Source organism: Mirounga angustirostris, unplaced genomic scaffold (assembly GCF_029215605.1).
Source record: "Mirounga angustirostris isolate CCGP_5_RB_7025 unplaced genomic scaffold, mMirAng1.0.hap1 SCAF_8, whole genome shotgun sequence".
Taxonomy (NCBI): domain Eukaryota; kingdom Metazoa; phylum Chordata; class Mammalia; order Carnivora; family Phocidae; genus Mirounga; species Mirounga angustirostris.
Window position 1 is genome coordinate 144,227,818 of NW_026991716.1, and position 16,616 is coordinate 144,244,433.

General features: G+C 46.0%; 1 protein-coding gene and 1 long non-coding RNA gene across 18 annotated transcripts in view; both read left to right on the forward strand.

The window, feature by feature from the left end:
* The window catches only part of AFDN (afadin, adherens junction formation factor), a 138,569-nt gene that overhangs the window by 99,165 nt on the left and 22,788 nt on the right, over positions 1-16,616 (forward strand). For all 17 annotated transcript variants that reach the window (XM_064598369.1, XM_064598367.1, XM_064598364.1 and 14 more), the window contains 3 exons: positions 14,826-14,891; positions 15,103-15,176; positions 15,604-15,722. In XM_064598369.1, the coding sequence (XP_064454439.1) occupies positions 14,826-14,891; positions 15,103-15,176; positions 15,604-15,722 (259 nt within the window). The remainder of the gene's footprint in view (positions 1-14,825; positions 14,892-15,102; positions 15,177-15,603; positions 15,723-16,616) is intronic.
* LOC135365652 (uncharacterized) lies at positions 6-13,868 on the forward strand. Its single transcript, XR_010413853.1, has 2 exons — positions 6-7,819; positions 9,027-13,868. It is a non-coding gene; the product is annotated as an uncharacterized LOC135365652 (long non-coding RNA).

Sequence of the window (16,616 nt, forward strand, 5' to 3'; positions counted from 1 at the left end):
TAGGGCACCGTGGGTGATGTGAGCTGTCACACTCCATTCCTGGACCTTGACTCAGTCAGCGCTCGGCCGAGTGTGTGGGAGCCCTTTGCTGCCTGAGGACGAAGTGCGCCTACACTTCTGTTTCTCTTGGGGGTCGGTGGTGTTACATGAAAGAGGCCACGGCGCTCAGGCCCAGGCAACGGAGGGACGGCGTCCTGCTCTGAACACAGGAGCCGTAGAGAGTGTGACCTTGATGTGGAGCCAGGGGTGCTCCTGAGGAGCAGGCGGTCAGAACTTGAGCCACAGAAGAGGATCCCTTAGCCTGAGATGGGAGCTAGGTCTCGCACATGCTGGGAGCGGGCACCGGACGTCTTCTCAGGTGCTAGTACGTGGACGCGTCCCCGCACACTGGTTACCCCGGCGGCCTGCTGCCTCCCCTGTCTAGGCACTCTCTTCCAGGGGGTGTGCCGTGGGGCCTAGGAGGTTGCACCCTTCCCCTGGGCTGCACGTGGGCCCGCTCCGTACCGAGTGCCGCAGACCCACTTGCAGGGTGTTGGGAATGAAGTGCGTCCCAGCTAGCCTCAGAGTGAGTAGTTGGGGACAAGTAGGGATGGCACGAAGCTGGGTACAGCTAAGGGAGAGTGGAGTGAGGGAAGTGGTGCTCAAGTGATTCTGGAAACTCCTGATTGACGGCTGAGGGGTCTGCACTGTGTCTTGTAGACCCCACAGAGAAAGGAAAGGGCCATGATGGAACTGGCATTTCAGGAAGCTGTGTCTGGGAAGGGCGTGGTGTGTAGGATGACTGGAGGAACCTGGGACCGCAGGTGGGATTCCAGGTGGGAATCGGCTGGCGGAGGCGAGCCTTTGTCAGGTGTGGACTCAGTAGTCTGCTTCTGAAGCGCCAGGTTCTGTGGGGTTGCCCAAGATGGGCCAGAGGGTAGGTCCAGAGCCTGTTGGCCCAGCTCGTAGTCCAGAGTCCCTTACTCCTGATAAGGCTCATGCTGGTGTGCCATATTTCCAGACTATTCTAACTTAATGGACCCAGAACTCAAAACTTTGGAAGTTGTGAATAAGAAGGTATTAGATGTGGACTATTTTCTCTGCTTACCAACTGAATCAAATGCTCATTTTTAGGGGAAAAAAAAATATCAGGATGAAAAATTACCTTGCCACACTCAGATACACAGGAAGACTTTAGCCTGTGTGTTTCCTATTATGTGTTTATGTATATGGATCTTCTTTCCAGTATTCATCTTACTTGGGATTTGAAGTACTAACTTGTGGGATGGCAGGGCCACCGTTCATCAGCACCTCCATCCTTTTCAGCTTAGAAAGTTATGCTCTCTCTCGGTACAGAAAAACCTGTTTTCTGAAGATTGAAGTCTGATTTACGTAAGCATCTTTGATCCTTTCCTGTAACGTGTAAAGGCATGGTATACAAAGTGAGGCTGCATGCGGGCCCCTGCGGCCCCCTCTGGCCTCTGTTCTTGCCGGGCGGCCAGGTGTCAGTGGGTGGTTAGGACAAGGAGGTGGGCTGAAGTCACAGTCACGCCTGGATTCATTTACCTACGCCTGTGGGTGAGAGGTAGAAGGGAGGGCACTGGCCCCAGGCCTCTGTCCTCCCCAGGAATGGTTCCTGCTAAGGATCAGATGGCAGGCAGTGGGGAGAGTCCTCTCACTGCCAGGAAGGGTCCCTCCACCTCCAGTCTATAGACTGGAGCAGGGGAAGGAGTGAGAAAGCAGTGAGTGAGCCTAGAGGACAAGACCTCAGCTGAGGCCCCGTTAGCAGGTCTCTGTGTGGAGGTGCTTGGGCCAGGACCAGTGAGGACAGCTGGCCCGCCTGGCCTTTGCCCACCACCGTGGCTGCTGGCCACGTGGCTGTGCTTCTGTCCTGGTGGTGGTTCCCTGCACTTGCTCACTTCTTCCACTCCCACCTGTGCTGACCTCCACCCCCTCTGAGCTCCTGTGCCTTCTGTGTGCGTCTGCATTCACGCGAGGAAGCGTGGGGAAAATGGTGTTCTCCCTCCAGTCAGTAGGAGGTACTTCGTCATGAAAACAGAAATGACTCTGGAATCCTCGCTCTTACAGAAGTGTTTGTGACTTGTGCTAAGAAATCGTGGTAGCACGGTGACTGATTTCCGTTAGCCTCGCGTCAGTTGGGAACACGCAGGATTTAGCTTCCGGTTGTGTAGTAGTCTTAAGAGGTCTTTTGTTCCTTTCACTAATAATAGAGTAACAAACTCAATGTGAAAGTAGTAGCTAATTGTTAGGGTGCTGTTTATTCCAGTAGAGAATACCAAGTGCCTGCTGTGTAAAAATAAAGTATAATTTTCACTTTTTAACTTTGAAGTCTCTAGGTTTCTGTTGGTGGTGTTTTTTATACTGACACATTAAAAAAAAAAAAAAAGATTTGTAGATAAAATTGGAAAATACCAGCGTTAGCATTTCTAATTGGGATATAGGATTATAGAATTGGGGCTTCATGGGGACTAGGAGCAACACAGGAAGTTAGGTAGAAACCTTACTGCCCGAAGCTGAGACGGAGAGCGCAGCGCCTGAGTCGCGTCTACGGCAGACCGGCTGTAGCTGGTTTCTGAAAGCAGCCCGCTCGCCTTCCTGCCAGCTTCCCATGTGGCGCCTGCCGCAGGCCTCCCCTCAGAGCCCGAGAACCCAGGACAGGGGGCACCTGCTCAGTGTCTTCCGCAGGCCTGCTCCTTCCTTTTCTAAACTGGGAAGGTGGCACCCTCGCCAACATTTCAGGGATTTCCACACTGTTTTTGTTTCTGGTCTTTTTAAATACTTTCCACAGTGAAAGTATAAATTTAGAAGCAGAAGAAATTTTTTGAAAAGAGATTCCAGGGCGCCTGGGTGGCTCAGTCATTGAGCGCCTGCCTTCGGCTCGGGTCATGATCTCAGCGTCCTGGGATCGAGCCCCGCATCGGGCTCCCTGCTCGGCGGGAAGCCTGCTTCTCCCTCTCCCACTCCCCCTGCTTGTGTTCCCTCTCTCGCTGTGTCTCTCTCTGTCAAATAAATAAATAAAATCTTTAAAAAAAAAAAGATTTAATGCTAAGGTGGTTAATTCATCAGCTTATTAAACAATAGATTTAATAAAAGTAAGTATGCACCTGGCTCTCATTGTTGTTTCTCCCACCGAGAATATCTTTATCGGTACATACACCCTTGGTCATTTGAGGTGTGAGGCAGAAATAAGTAGGGGAGAGTGAATGACATCAGAGGTCATTATCCAGGGGTATTTATTGAATGTCTAAATGCCCGTGGAGAGTGGAGATAGTGAAGGCCTTCTTGAGGAAATGCCTTCAGCAGCAACTTGCAGGGTGCGCACGTGTTAGCCAGGTAGAGGGTGGTGGGCAGAGAACTTGAGAAGAGGGGCCGCGGGCAAAGGCGCAGCCATGTGGCTGCAGCACAGCAGCGGGGGGCAGGCCTTCCGAGGTGCGTCTGGGAGACGGGGAGCTGGGACCGCGGCTCGCACAGCAGAGTCGGCGCGCTTCTCCTGCGAGGGGCGGGGTGGCAAGTGTTCTCTGCTTTGTGGGCCTTGCGGCCTCTGCTGCGGCCACAGGGCGGCGGCCAGTGCGGGAGGGCGGCTGTGCGGTCTTGACGGGGTTGTGAATGTTAGTATCGGCCAGAGAAGTAGCCGTTGAAGGGTTTCAGATAAAGGTGCGACAGGATCAGAGTGGGGTTTTGAAAGTTTATTGTTGGTCCTTCAGAGAGCACGGGTTCGAGGGGCTCAGGAGTGCAGGCAGAGCTGCAGTGGGGGTAAGCCACCAGCAGTTTGCTGATGGAAAGTGCCGGAGGCGCCGGCCCAGGAAGCGGCCGCGGAGGCAGGTGGTTGGCCGGCCGGAGGAGGGGTAGAGCCGTCGTTGAGGTCGGGCCCTCGGTCTTGCTGCTGGAGTATCGTAGGTGCCGATGCATGTTTGCGGAACAACAGCTTTCCGTGTGATGGATGAACTGGCTGTGGTGGGTGGAAGAGAGAAGTAGCAGGTTGCACCGTGCTTCTGTGCTCAGCGTGGGGCATCTGGAAGTGGCATGCACTGAAAAGTGGGGCTGGGGCAGGGAGAGAGTCAGGTGTTCAGTTTGCGCAGGCTACCTTGGAGATCTGGGACGCCGGTCTCGCTAGGGGAGTGAGGATATTGTGGAGCAGACAGAATTTGGATGTCAGCACACCGACAGATGCTCTAGAGAAAGTAACTCAAAGAATACGGTCTGTTAAGTGCACAGTGTGCCCCTCGAAGACAGGAACAGGGCGTTTATGCCTGCTCTTGAAACGAGACAGGAGTCTCGAAGTTCCCCAGTGCTTCACGTAACCTGTTTTTCTCCGACTTCTTTGTAATGTCTTTGGTACTAGAAAAGGAACATTCAGCAATAAAAATCAGAAGTCATTTAATTTACACGCATTGCTAAAGCAGCGCCGTGAGGCTGATACATCGCATAGGTCTGCATCACTTATAACAGTAGAAAGAGATTTGTTTTCGGGATTTCAAGAATGTGTTTTAAGTGCCAGGCCAGCCGGCGCACGGTGGGGGGGGGTCAGCACGATTGGGAGCTGTCACTTCGCTCTTGCCAGGGCTCAGCTTGCTTCCTCTGCTGGTCCGATGCCACGGGATCTGCATGTGCACCTCACAGCCTGGAGCCCCGAGCAGATCACGCTGGACAAGCCGCGCTGGCCGCACGGTGCCGTCTGTCATCTTGCTCTCTCCTTGCTGCCGTGTGGTTGGCAAAGAAGAACCTGGAGGCCCCAGGAACTCCTACTGGTGTCTGTGTAGTTTGTGTTTTCTTTAGGCTGTTGTGGTCTTTGTATCTGGCCTAGTCTTTTTTTGATTTTTTTCCTAATTAGTGTGTGGCTAGCTGCTGTGAGCCTGGATGATGTTTTGATGTTAAGCTCCCTGACGCCCCTTCCACAATGCGGTTCAGTTTTATGAAATCCAGATGATTTGGAACAGTATGTGTGTGCAGTTTACTTTTTTAAAACATTGCTTTTGGGGAAGTTTAGTATGCTCCTTCTTACTCATCTGTGGGACAACACGATGCTTCCTGTTTAATTTGGATTTTTAAAATACAAACAATTCCCTCTTTATTTTCCTAGCTCTTTTTAAAGTTTAATAAAGTACCAAGTGAAGGCAAGTCAGAGCTGACTGGTTACGTAAGAGTCTGAGCGCGGCACTCGCTGCAGCCCGTGCTGATAAATGCTGCTCGGTGTCCTAATGTCCAGCTCGGAGCTGTGCGGATCCGGGTCCTCAAAGACCAGCTCTGTTGGTTGCTGTGGAAAACTGAGGGAAGCAGACAGTTGTTTTTTTCCTCAGTTCGAGAAGTTGCTGTAGTCCTGAGATCAGAATGTGGTTCTCTGTTGTCGGAAGAACAGGATCGGCGGTGAGTTTCTTGAGGGTGCTGTTGTGGACGTGGATGTTCTTGGGCAAACTCTTAACTGTGATCCTTCCAGAACGCTGCTGCTTCCATTAGAACTTGTTTAAACCTGCCAATAACTAACTTGCTCATGAAGCAACCGTTTACTGTAGCTTGTAATTACACACCCAGGATTTTGTTGCTCTGTATTTTAATGTTGCACATTCTTAAGGTTCATAAAAATAAAAGGTTCCTATATCCTTTTTGCACATACACACGAAAAAAACCCCATAAATGTACTCCTGCTGATCATAATATGGTGAAGATTGCTTAAAGTAATGCTGAGTGCCGTTGTAGAGCTTGCTGAGAAACAGGAGCGCCGTAACTTCCTGTGGATGCGTTAGGTAGCTTTTACTGTCTCTAAAACCCATTTTTGCTGAAAGTGAACCTAAAAGTGACCATCTTAAAGGTACTTAGGATATTTTACTATTTTATTTAAAAATGAACAGTTGAATAGTGTCTTAAAGGTGTTCTAGTTTGTACTTTTAGACTATATACTAATTTTAAGTTTTTAAATTTTAATTAGCTTAAAACACAAGAAAGATCCCTATGCCTTAGGAGAAGATGAAAACAGTGTTTATTAATATACCACCTTCTCGCTGTTTGAAGAGTAAATTCCTGACATGAACTACAATTAAGTCCTTTGAAGAATTTGAGACCTTCGTTCTCACATTCTTTAATCACATTCTTTATGTCCTTATTGTGACCACATGGGAAAAACCTAGTCAAAAAGATGAAGTCAGGAAATTTTGGTTCCGTTTTAAAATCAGTTTCAAGGTACCCAGTGCGACTGCAGAATTTCTTCCGTGGAAGTGTCAGAAATAATTTTCCATTAAGTTGTATGAAGTGACTAGTACCCTCCATGGCTAGTGTTCGTGAATTTGGAAATAATGTTTTATATTTTTGTTTTAAAAGCAAAATAGTAAATTATATAAAAGAATAACTTTTTACCTATTTTATAATAACAGTCTAAGCGCTAATTTCTTGGATTGATGGAATTACTGGATTTTATTATAGTATTAACGTAATAGAAACATTAAATGTTAATGCTCTAAAGCAGAACAATTTCACATGATAGGACACACGGTAAGAAATGATCTTTATGTGGCTCAGTGGGTGCAGGGGATCGGTTGTGGATCATCCCAGTCTGAGGAAGGTCCAGACTGCCTCAGCCTCGCCCACTTGCTCTCAGCCAAGGCTTGGGAGTCAGGCCTCACCCCTGCACGAGGCACACCTGCATGAGCAGTGGACAGAAGCCAGGAGCTCGCCTGTATTGGTCTCAGTTCTTTCATTCCCAGACCACTCTGAGATCTCGGGAAAGCCCTCCACCTTTGCCGTCGTGCAGTGCGCACCGCGGGCCTCCTGCAGCCCATCTGAGAGACCCAACTTAAGAGTCCCCTATTTAGGTCATTTCCTTCATTTTAAAAAGAAGGAAAGGACAGATGGGATGTGTTTTGTTTTTTGTGTTTTTTTTTTTTAAGATTTTATTTATTTATTTGACAGAGAGAGACAGCGAGAGAGGGAACACAAGCAGGGGGAGTGGGAGAGGGAGAAGCAGACGCCCCGCCGAGCAGGGAGCCCAATGCGGGGCTCTATCCCAGGACCCTGGGATCATGACCTGAGCTGAAGGCAGATGCTTAATGACTGAGCCACCCAGGCGCCCCTGGGATGTGTTTTGTGTTCTCTGCAGAGGGTAAGCCATGAACAGAGCTGCACCTGGAGGCTGGTTCACAGAAACCAAGCGTAGACCCCTTTACGGCATCCCACCTGTCTGGTGCTCATGCTTGCATGAGCTTGCCACCTAGCTCATGCTTGCAGCGCTGTTGAGGGTGGAATGTGTATCAAGAACGAGTTTTACAATTGATTGTTTCAGAATTAAGGTAATTCCTACCAAGAAGAGAGAGCTCTTCAATGTTTTTAAAACCCTATTCTCAATTTTAATAGTTTACGAATCGGAACTCCTTGTCTGATGAGAAACAAAGCCGCTTTCAGACCCTGAGAAAGGAGCACGTGGGCAGAGCGCTGTACCGAACATCCTGATGAGTTTTAAATGCTGCTGGGCTCTCAGGTCCTCCCAGCCCACTGTTGTTCTGGAACCTTCAGTAAAGAGCCCAGACTGGGTCTCTAGCCCTGGAAACAATAGGCTTGATTCTCTGCTGGCGTATCTTCCTTCCTCCTCCTGCTGCCTTTTTTTTTTTTTTTTTGGGTTGTGTGCTAATGATGTTTTTATGCTGTTAGTCATACATACTCCCCCACACACTCAGCTGGTCACTGGGCGTTCGAGGAGTAGGTTCCTCTGACTGGGTTTCTGTGCCCGAGGTGAGAGGACCTCACCCTCCGTCTTCCCGAAGGTGCGCCAGCAAGAGCCGGGACCAGCTGTCTGGGTGCGGCCTTTTGCCTGTAGCCGGTCCTCACGCCACACGTAAGCAGCTAAGCCACGGGCGCCTCTCGTCGAGTTCTAGGGAATGTATGGCGCGCGTAGCTGCTGAGTTCTTCTTTCTGCCTCAATCTTTGTATTTGGGAACCTTTTCTGTTAACTTACTGCCATTCTTCTTCTGCCCTTTTCCACACAGAAACCCCAGTACCCCAGTATATTTCTGCTAAACCTCTCCTCTCTCTGCCCTGCCCTCCTCTTCCTCAGTGATCCCACCTCCCTCTCCAACCCCTCCTTTCCCTTTGAAAGGAAAGACAAGCAGATTCAAGGTGCACTAAGATCACACATGTGATCTCTGTTATTTCATTTTAACTGCTTTTCTAAGGACTGAGGATCTAGCTCTTTGCGTTTCATTTGCACGGCCTGGCTGGGGCATATTTGGTCCCCATTCTCTACTCTCTAGGAGTCGGGAGTGATGTTGGAGAGCACAGACACCAAAAAAGGGCAGCTCTGGCACTGGAACACCGTGTTACTCTCAAAGTGTCTTTGGAAGGGAAAATGTGGCTTTGATACTTAAAAATTTACTTCTCAGTAGTTTAATTAAATTCCAAAACTGTACTTAGTCATTCATAATTCCTGGTGCCTTTGAAATATATAACTGCTTTCCAGGAGACCCTTAAAAAGGAGTTTGAGGGGCGCCTGGGTTTCCTCCTTCTCCCTCTCCCTCTGCCACTCCCCCTACTTGTGCTTGCACACTCTCTCTCTCTCAAATAAATAAATAAAATCTTAAAAAATAAGAAAAAAAAGAATTTGATTTGTTAAATGGGGAATGGATAAATCTGAATGTTTCTGATTAATCTTTTAATTTTACAAATAAAAGACTAAGAATACAGAAATATCTTCAAATACCAGCTTAGGTAGTAGCTTTAAACAAGTAATCCTTAAAATTATTTAGCCTTTCCATTTTAATGATTATGGTTACTCTTCTCATGGTTGGAAATCAGGGTGCATAATGTTATTTATGATATATATTATATTGTGATAAAGTCTTGTTTTTACCCAGTTATCTGTGTAATTATAAATTTATTGCTAGTACCTGTGGTTACTAATAACATATAGTATGAAAAGTCTGTAGTTTTAGAATAATGTTGTCCAATAGAATGTGTGAGTCACAAAGGTAATTTTAAATGTTCTATTAGCTGCATTAAAAAAAAGCCCTGAAATTAATTTTAATAATGTATTTTATTTTACACAGTATATCCAAAATGTTATTGATTCCAGCATGTAGTGAATGTAAGTCATTAGTGATATATTTAGATTCTTTTTTCCATACAAAGCTCTGATATCTGTGTATGTTGTATACTTAGTACACATTTCGGTTTGGACTAGCCACATTCCCACATTCTGAGTGCTCAGTAAAGCCACGTGTGGTCTCTGGCCACCATACCGGACAGCACAGTCTTCATAGTATCTAATGCCATTGCACCAACATTTGGTTAATGTTTACATAGCTCATATTTACATTCTTTTACTGACAGATAATGTTACATTGGTATGTAGCAGCAAAAACTTCCTGGACCCCATTTTCCTTTCTTAATTGGAAAAGGAATGGACTTGGGGCGCCTGGGTGGCTCAGTCAGTTAAGTGTCTGCTTTCGGCTCGGGTCATGATCCCAGAGTCCTGGGATCGAGCCCCACGTCAGGCTCCCTGCTTGAAGGGGAATCTGCTTCTCCCTCTCCTTCTGCCCCTCCCCTCCCCTCGTGCGCTCTCTCTCAAATAAGTAAATAAAACCTTTTAAAAAAAGAAAAGGAATGGACTTGCCGTACAAAGTTCAGTCTTCCTAGGCTAGGTTAGTGTGTGCATTATTATTCAGAAATAAGACATAAGTGGCTTAATGCTTCTGAAATAATTTTGCTTTATACAGTTTTTATCATCGTGTATAATTTTATTTTTATTCAGATGAAGTGGGGCAGGTAGTGAGAGCTTCGTAAAGTTAAGGAGTTATTGCCGCCTGACGGGTGGCAAGTTTGCCTCGGTGCTGAGCTGTTCCCAGTCCAAGTGGCATTAGCAGGGAGGAAGCAGCACCTATATGCTCCTCTGTCCAACCTGTCAAGGTGGACATTCCAGACCAGGGCTGCTGCAGCCAGGTGGAAACATTGGGTCCCCTTGGAGTTGGCCAGAGATTGTGGTGTTCTGGGTTGAAAGTAACTACCCATGTTGATTTTATGTATATACACACATATGTGTATGTGTGTGTATAGTTAGAAAATTCCTTAGACTTCTGGGGTGCTTGGGTGGCTCAGTCGGTTAAGCGTCCACCTTCAGCTCAGGTCATGATCTCGGGGTCCTGGGATCAAGCCCCAAGTCAGGCTCCCTGCTCAGCGGAGAGTCTCCTTCCCCTCTCTCTTTGCTGCTCCCCCTGCTCGTGCTCGCTCTCTCTCTGTCAAACAAATAACATCTTTAAAAATAAATTCCTTAGACTTCTTTGATTTCTGAGTATCCATCTTTAGATTTGTTTTTCTAAAATAATAACCAGTGGAACTGGTCATTTCTCTGTACAACAATTGTACTGCAGTTTTTTATGTCCAGTTTATAACAGTGAGCTGCATGTGAAGTATAGATAGGATTCAAATAAGCAGAGGTGGGAGGGGGCCAGAATGGGAGGATGGAAGGGAGTTCCAGTGGAGTAGATCTGCTAAAGGGACCATGTCTCCAGGAGAAGGTTAAAGGTTAGCAGAATGGCAACATGTTTACAGAAATGTAAGCAGTGGGTCTGTTAAATAAAGAGTATTTCTAGGTAAGTAGTGCAAGGTTGAGACCACATTAGTAAGATTCAGATGCTAACCAAAGCTTGGATACCTCTTTAGAATATTCTAGATCCACATTCTTCACTTGTGTATCACCCTCCCCCAAGAGTATTTTTTTTTTTATGTATTTCATCATGCACCGTCAGTGACTTAATTATTAAGTCTGTTTTTATGACCAACCTTAAAAGGACCTTTTAGAAGCCTACTGGGTCTTTGCAATTGAGATCTCTAAGAATCATTGTCTGTAATTCCTCAGATGAAGATCTCCTTTTCTGAGTAGCAGATACACTGATAAATTGAACTTGGAATTAACGTGATTGTAGCTTAGAACTTAGATAAATTCCCATCGTCCATTACCCAGCAACAGTAATGGAAGATCGCTTCTTTGGAAACAGTATGTGTGGTACCGTAGTCAGAAATGCTTAGGGCTCCTCCTTGTTAAACTAGGAACGTTCCAGTGTTACCAGCTCGGTCTGTGTCAGCTGCGTCAGCTGCTTCCTAACCCACGAATATGATACCGATGTACTCATTCAGTGGATTCTGGCCTGCCTCGTGTCAGGGTTTGAGAGGACGCTGTCGACCACACGGTAGGAGGAGAGGAGGCAGCAACCAGGGAAAGCGGGCGGGGAGAGCCGTCTGTGCTGTCAGCTGGAATACAGGACAGAGCAGCTGTTCCAGGAACATAGCACATAGGTGAGAGAGAGCTTGTATCCATCCTGAGGTTGGGAAGGTATGTGGCTTGGTGAATAGTGGCAGGTGAGCCCAGGAATCGAATGACGAAAGCGTTTTGGCAGACAGATTGCATCAGACGTTTTGTGTGCAAAGTACAACGTAAACAAAGGCAGGAACACGGAAACAGGATGGAATGGGGGCACGTGAAGGAGCATCTGGATCAGGCCGAGCGTGTGGTGAGAGGGGCGAGAACCTGACCTCGGGTTCGGGGGGCGTGGTGCTGTGCACAGGCGGGCAGCTGCGCTGGTCTTGGGTCAGGAGCCCCACGGGGCGTGCTTCAGGAAGGGGTTCCTGCGGCAGGTGGCACGGAGGGGACCAGCAGGACAGTGACAAGGAGGGCTTGGTCAGGACTGTTGGGAGATTTATGCTGGAAACTTCTGCCTGTATTTAAAGATGTGACGGTCATGATTCTGTCCAGTATCTATATTACATGATCAGTTTTACTTGAATATTTGAACGTAGACTTCATAAACCTCACATCGCATGTCAGATCCTAAACTGCCTCTCGAAAGGTGCTACGGGGTTTCCAGTAATTTACATAGTACTTGCAGTTCGTACAGAGTCTCCCACATGGAAGCCTGGATCAGTTGTCTAAAATGGAATGTGGGGCCTGGTAGCTCCCCTCAGGGGTGTGATTCCTGGTCTGAACGAGAGGCTGAAGGCAGAAAGGGGTATTGCAGTGGAGCTTCCTCCGTTCATGCTGAGTGTGGAACTCCCCTTCCCAGAGTGAGAATTGTGACAAAGGAGCAACAGAGGCTGTGTGAGCAGGGCCTTGACGGAGGGAGAAGCAACGGTTTTTTTCTCTTGTTCTTTTATCATTCCATTTTGTGATTTTTAGAAAGACAGAGTCCTCTTACAGTTTGTCTAAATAAATGTTATTTGTTTCATTATTAATAATTTTTCTTATAAAGAGTACCAGCAATGGGGGGGGAGGTCTTGGTTTATTGTTTTGAAATGTATATATTTTGGGGGGCACCTGGGTGGTTCCATCTGTGAAGCGTCTGCCTTCAGCTCAGGTCATGATCTCAGGGTCCTGGGATCGAGTCCCGCATCGGGCTCCCCACTGGGAGCCTGCTTCTCCCTCTGCCTCTGACTCTGTGTGCTGCTTCCCCTGCTTATGCTCTCGCTCTGTGTCAAATAACTAAAATCTTTTTAAAAATTGAAAAATTTTTATAAAAATGTATGTATTTGGTATTTTATTATTTATATCACTGTTACTAAAAATATGCTATTAGTATTACTAGTAAACATTTTTCTTTTCAAAGATGGTAGTAATTAAGCATCTTCTTAAAAGGACAGTTTTTACGGTCTATACTACATCATGAAGATGTAAGTGCCCACCCATTCACACTAAAACTGTATCCTGAAATGCTGTGAACATTGCTTTGCTCTCGGTCAGACACAGAACACAGGAAACCGGTAGTTATGCTTAGAACCTTTGAGAAACAATCTGGCCTCAGGTATTAGCTGTAAGGAAATACCCTGGAGCATTTGCAGAAAAGGAAAAGAAGGGGATTTTCAGTGCCCCAGCCAAAATTATTAGACAGCTACAGGGAAGACTACTGTGGAATATAAGCTTCATGAGGGCAGGGGTGTTTGTCTGCTTTGTTCACGGATGTGTGTACAGAGCTTAGGATAGTATAAGGAAGCATTCAGTGAATATTTGTTGAAGGAGTAAAATTGTCATTTAAATAGCTGAGTTGTTGAATTAAGCAGTCAATCGCAGATTACATAAAAGTATGGAATATATTGGGGAAAAATCATTTAAGTAGATGACATGAGAAGGAATACCCTATGTCATATAACAGATGGGGTCGGGGTGGGGCCGGCTTAGAAGTAATTCCCCCGATTGCATGTTAGGTCGCTAGGTTCAGGGAAACCCAGGATTGGCCTGGGCGAAGTCAGGTAAAAGGTGTATCTATTGCTCTATTTCTCTCTCGCTAAGTGACATGCTAAAATTCAGGAAGTTGCCATTTATTGAGTGCCTACTGTATGTATTTTTTATTGTGGAATTTCAAACTTAAAGTACAAGCTTTGCCAACTGTCTCAGTGCTGTGTCGGTGGGGGGGTGGGGGGGGCGGGGAGCAGAAGGACCAGGCAGAGGTGTCAGCTTGCACTTGGTTATCCTGTTGTACTGGAAGTGCTGGATGATTTGTAAGGGGCATGCGTCTGTCTGTCTGGTAGGCAGTCGGGTGTCTGGGGCTGGGCAGGAGATGTGCAGCGAGGGGATATGGTACAGACAGACACCGAGGAACATTTGGAGGTGAACAGATGGGAAAACCTAGACCGGAGGGTGGGGAGCTGCAAAAGAGAGGGCTTGATTTTTTGCCTTGTGTAGAACTTCTATAAACTCAGCCCGCAGGTAATGTAACCACACGAAACTTGAAACACACGGTTTCCCAAAATTGAGTTGTTTTGTTAAATTGAGACATCCTATGCCATTTTCGTAATGAGATACGTAATAGATGGTTTTAGGCTCTTGAAACCGTGGCATGCTACATGCCGGATTTTCCCTGAGGGGAGAGCTCCCCAGTCAGGCTGTAGTCTCCAAACTGGCTCTCTTAGCGAAAAGGAGGAATGAAGAGTTTTCCAGTGGAAATTATGTACTTCCAGAGTGTTGTAGAACATTTGTTTCAATTAAGTCATTTATTGAAATCACTGTATCTACAACTCTCTGGGATACCTTGTATATTCTTTATTTATGACCCAGTACTTCATAACTATTGAAATTACCCTGAGCTAAGACCCGTACCCTTGGTTGTGGAACATGGGCAGTGCTCTCCAGGTGAGATTTCACACATGCGATTGCTTCCTGCGGTCATCCCAGTAAGTTATCCATAATGGATTTTTATGTTCTGGTTGGAATGTCCAAGTAGAATGTTGGGGATTCTGTACAAGAGTTGTATGTGTTCTTGAAACCTGTTTCACAGAAGCTGCTTGTCCTGATGTGCATTCCGTGTGGATCGGGGCTCCTAGCTCCATATTCATCTAGAGTTAGAATACATGATCCTTCAGTTGAAACGATGCACAGGATTTTCTGCAGAATCCTCCCTTACTACCTAAGTCCCCCTTCCTGGATGCCACAAGAAGTTTTTTCTTAAGTTTTAAAGTACAGCTTTGGAAATAATAAGGGGATATAGGCAAATATTGGAATATAAAAATACTATAGTAAATTGCTTTTGTATCTAAGTGATTAATAGTATATGTCATGAGGGTAGTTTTAGCTCACTTAAACTTAGCCATCTCATCAACTGGTTTATTAATAATCGATTTTTCCAGAGTAAGTACTCTTTGATTTAGGAAGATAAAATAGGTACATTTCCTGTTCGTTCCTTTATATTTACCAAATAGAGTGTTAATTTTATTAGTACTAATTTTCATGTAAAAGCAAGAACCAGGACTTTTGTTGCAATTATCTATGTACTAGTTTTATTTTTTTTATTTTTGTTTTATTTTACTGAGTATTGTATTTTTTACTGTGTATTTTCAAGCAGTGTTGCCTTGTTTTTGTTTAGGGTGCTGGCCAAGATAAACTTGGAATCTATGTCAAGTCTGTTGTAAAAGGAGGTGCTGCTGATGGGGTTAGTGTCATTTTTAAAGATGTAAGTTTTCAGTATGTCCTAGTCAGCAAATGACCTGCTATGACCCACTGGTATGTGTTGTTATAAAACACCATGTAGACTGTTTGCTGAAAAAACAAATGTGAGCTTCCTTGCCATTGACTTTCCTCTTCCTCCTCTTGCCCTTGGCTGTCCCCACCGCCCAAAACACATGCCTTTTGGGTGTGCACAGGATGGACGCCTGGCTGCAGGAGACCAGCTCCTCAGTGTGGACGGACGAAGTCTGGTAGGACTCTCTCAAGAAAGGTATCATTTATGTATTTGTTTAAAGCTGCATATTAATGTGTTTAGGGATGTTTTACGTTTGGAATTAGAAGACAAAAAATAATGCTAAAAAGCTGTGCCCTTACTCTTCACCTTTTTAAATGTAAACCAGTGTATATGACACCTCATTTGTTAGCAGATTATAAATATGTATTTTGGTTTGGAGCAGTTTCTTTGAAGCTTAAAAAAAACATACTCTTGGCACGTCCTGGGAATGTCTGAGTATCATCTTACCGTTCTTAATATGACAATAGGAGATGCGTGCTTGGTTAATCTTTAAAGGAAGGGAATGGGCAGTAGGTATCTGTCTGAAGGTCAGAACTGTTACTCAAAATAGCCGTCGGTTGCTCTGGTCACAGGCTGTCGTCGTGACATTTTCTTTATGTTTGTGCTACTCTCCTTTTCCTAGGGCGGCAGAACTCATGACAAGAACAAGTTCTGTGGTAACACTAGAAGTGGCAAAGCAGGGAGCAATTTATCACGGCCTCGCCACCCTGCTCAATCAGCCGTCCCCAATGATGCAAAGAAGTAAGAGCTCATTGTGGAGAATCGCATGCCGTCTCTTCCTTTGACCGCTGCCAGTAATAGCTGGCTTGTATTGATCACTTACCGCGTGCCAGGCATTTTACTGTCCTGACCTTATCTTCGTAGCCACAAAAACCCTAGACTAGGTGCTACTGCTTTCACCATCCCAGCTGGGGATGCAGGCACTTCGGCAAGATGCCCGGGATAAGTAGCCAAGGGCAGCGTTCAGTGTCTGACCACGTGGTGATGCACTATCTTCCCGCCCTCCCGGAACCCCCATGGGACTGGCTGGCTGCTGGAGGGTTTCCGTCCATCCTGCACTAGGCACTTAGTCGTAGTCAGCGGGTGATGCGGGGTAGAAAGTCTTCAAAGAACAAGCAGGATTCTCTACTGAAACAACGTATATGAGTGTGTGTATGAATAGTATATTCAGTCCTGTGTGTGCAGGACATGGTTATCCTGTTACATGTAGTTCACTTTAAATTAAAAGCTCAGTTATTCGGATGAAGTAACCTGTTGGTGGGAACCATGATTTTGTACCTACGTCAAAAATCTCAGAATAAAACCAATATAAATTTAAGGCTTTTTAAAAAGGATTAGTTCAGAAATCACAGAGGAAAACCCATTAGGACTCACATTATCTTTTTAAATCATTATATACTTTGCATTTACTTTGTTAACTTTGTGCACAGCCGCTCGGTCTGGCCTTGGCGGAGTTCCCTTCTTCATCAGTCAGTGATCCGGGAGCTTCCACCAAGTCCAGGACCTGAAGTCGACCTAAGGGTAACACAGCGACAGCAACCAAAGCTTCTGAGAACCTGGGCCTGCTGTTTACTGGAATAAACTGCGTATCTTCACACAACCATGTGTTGTAGTATAGACCTCAACTCAGCATAT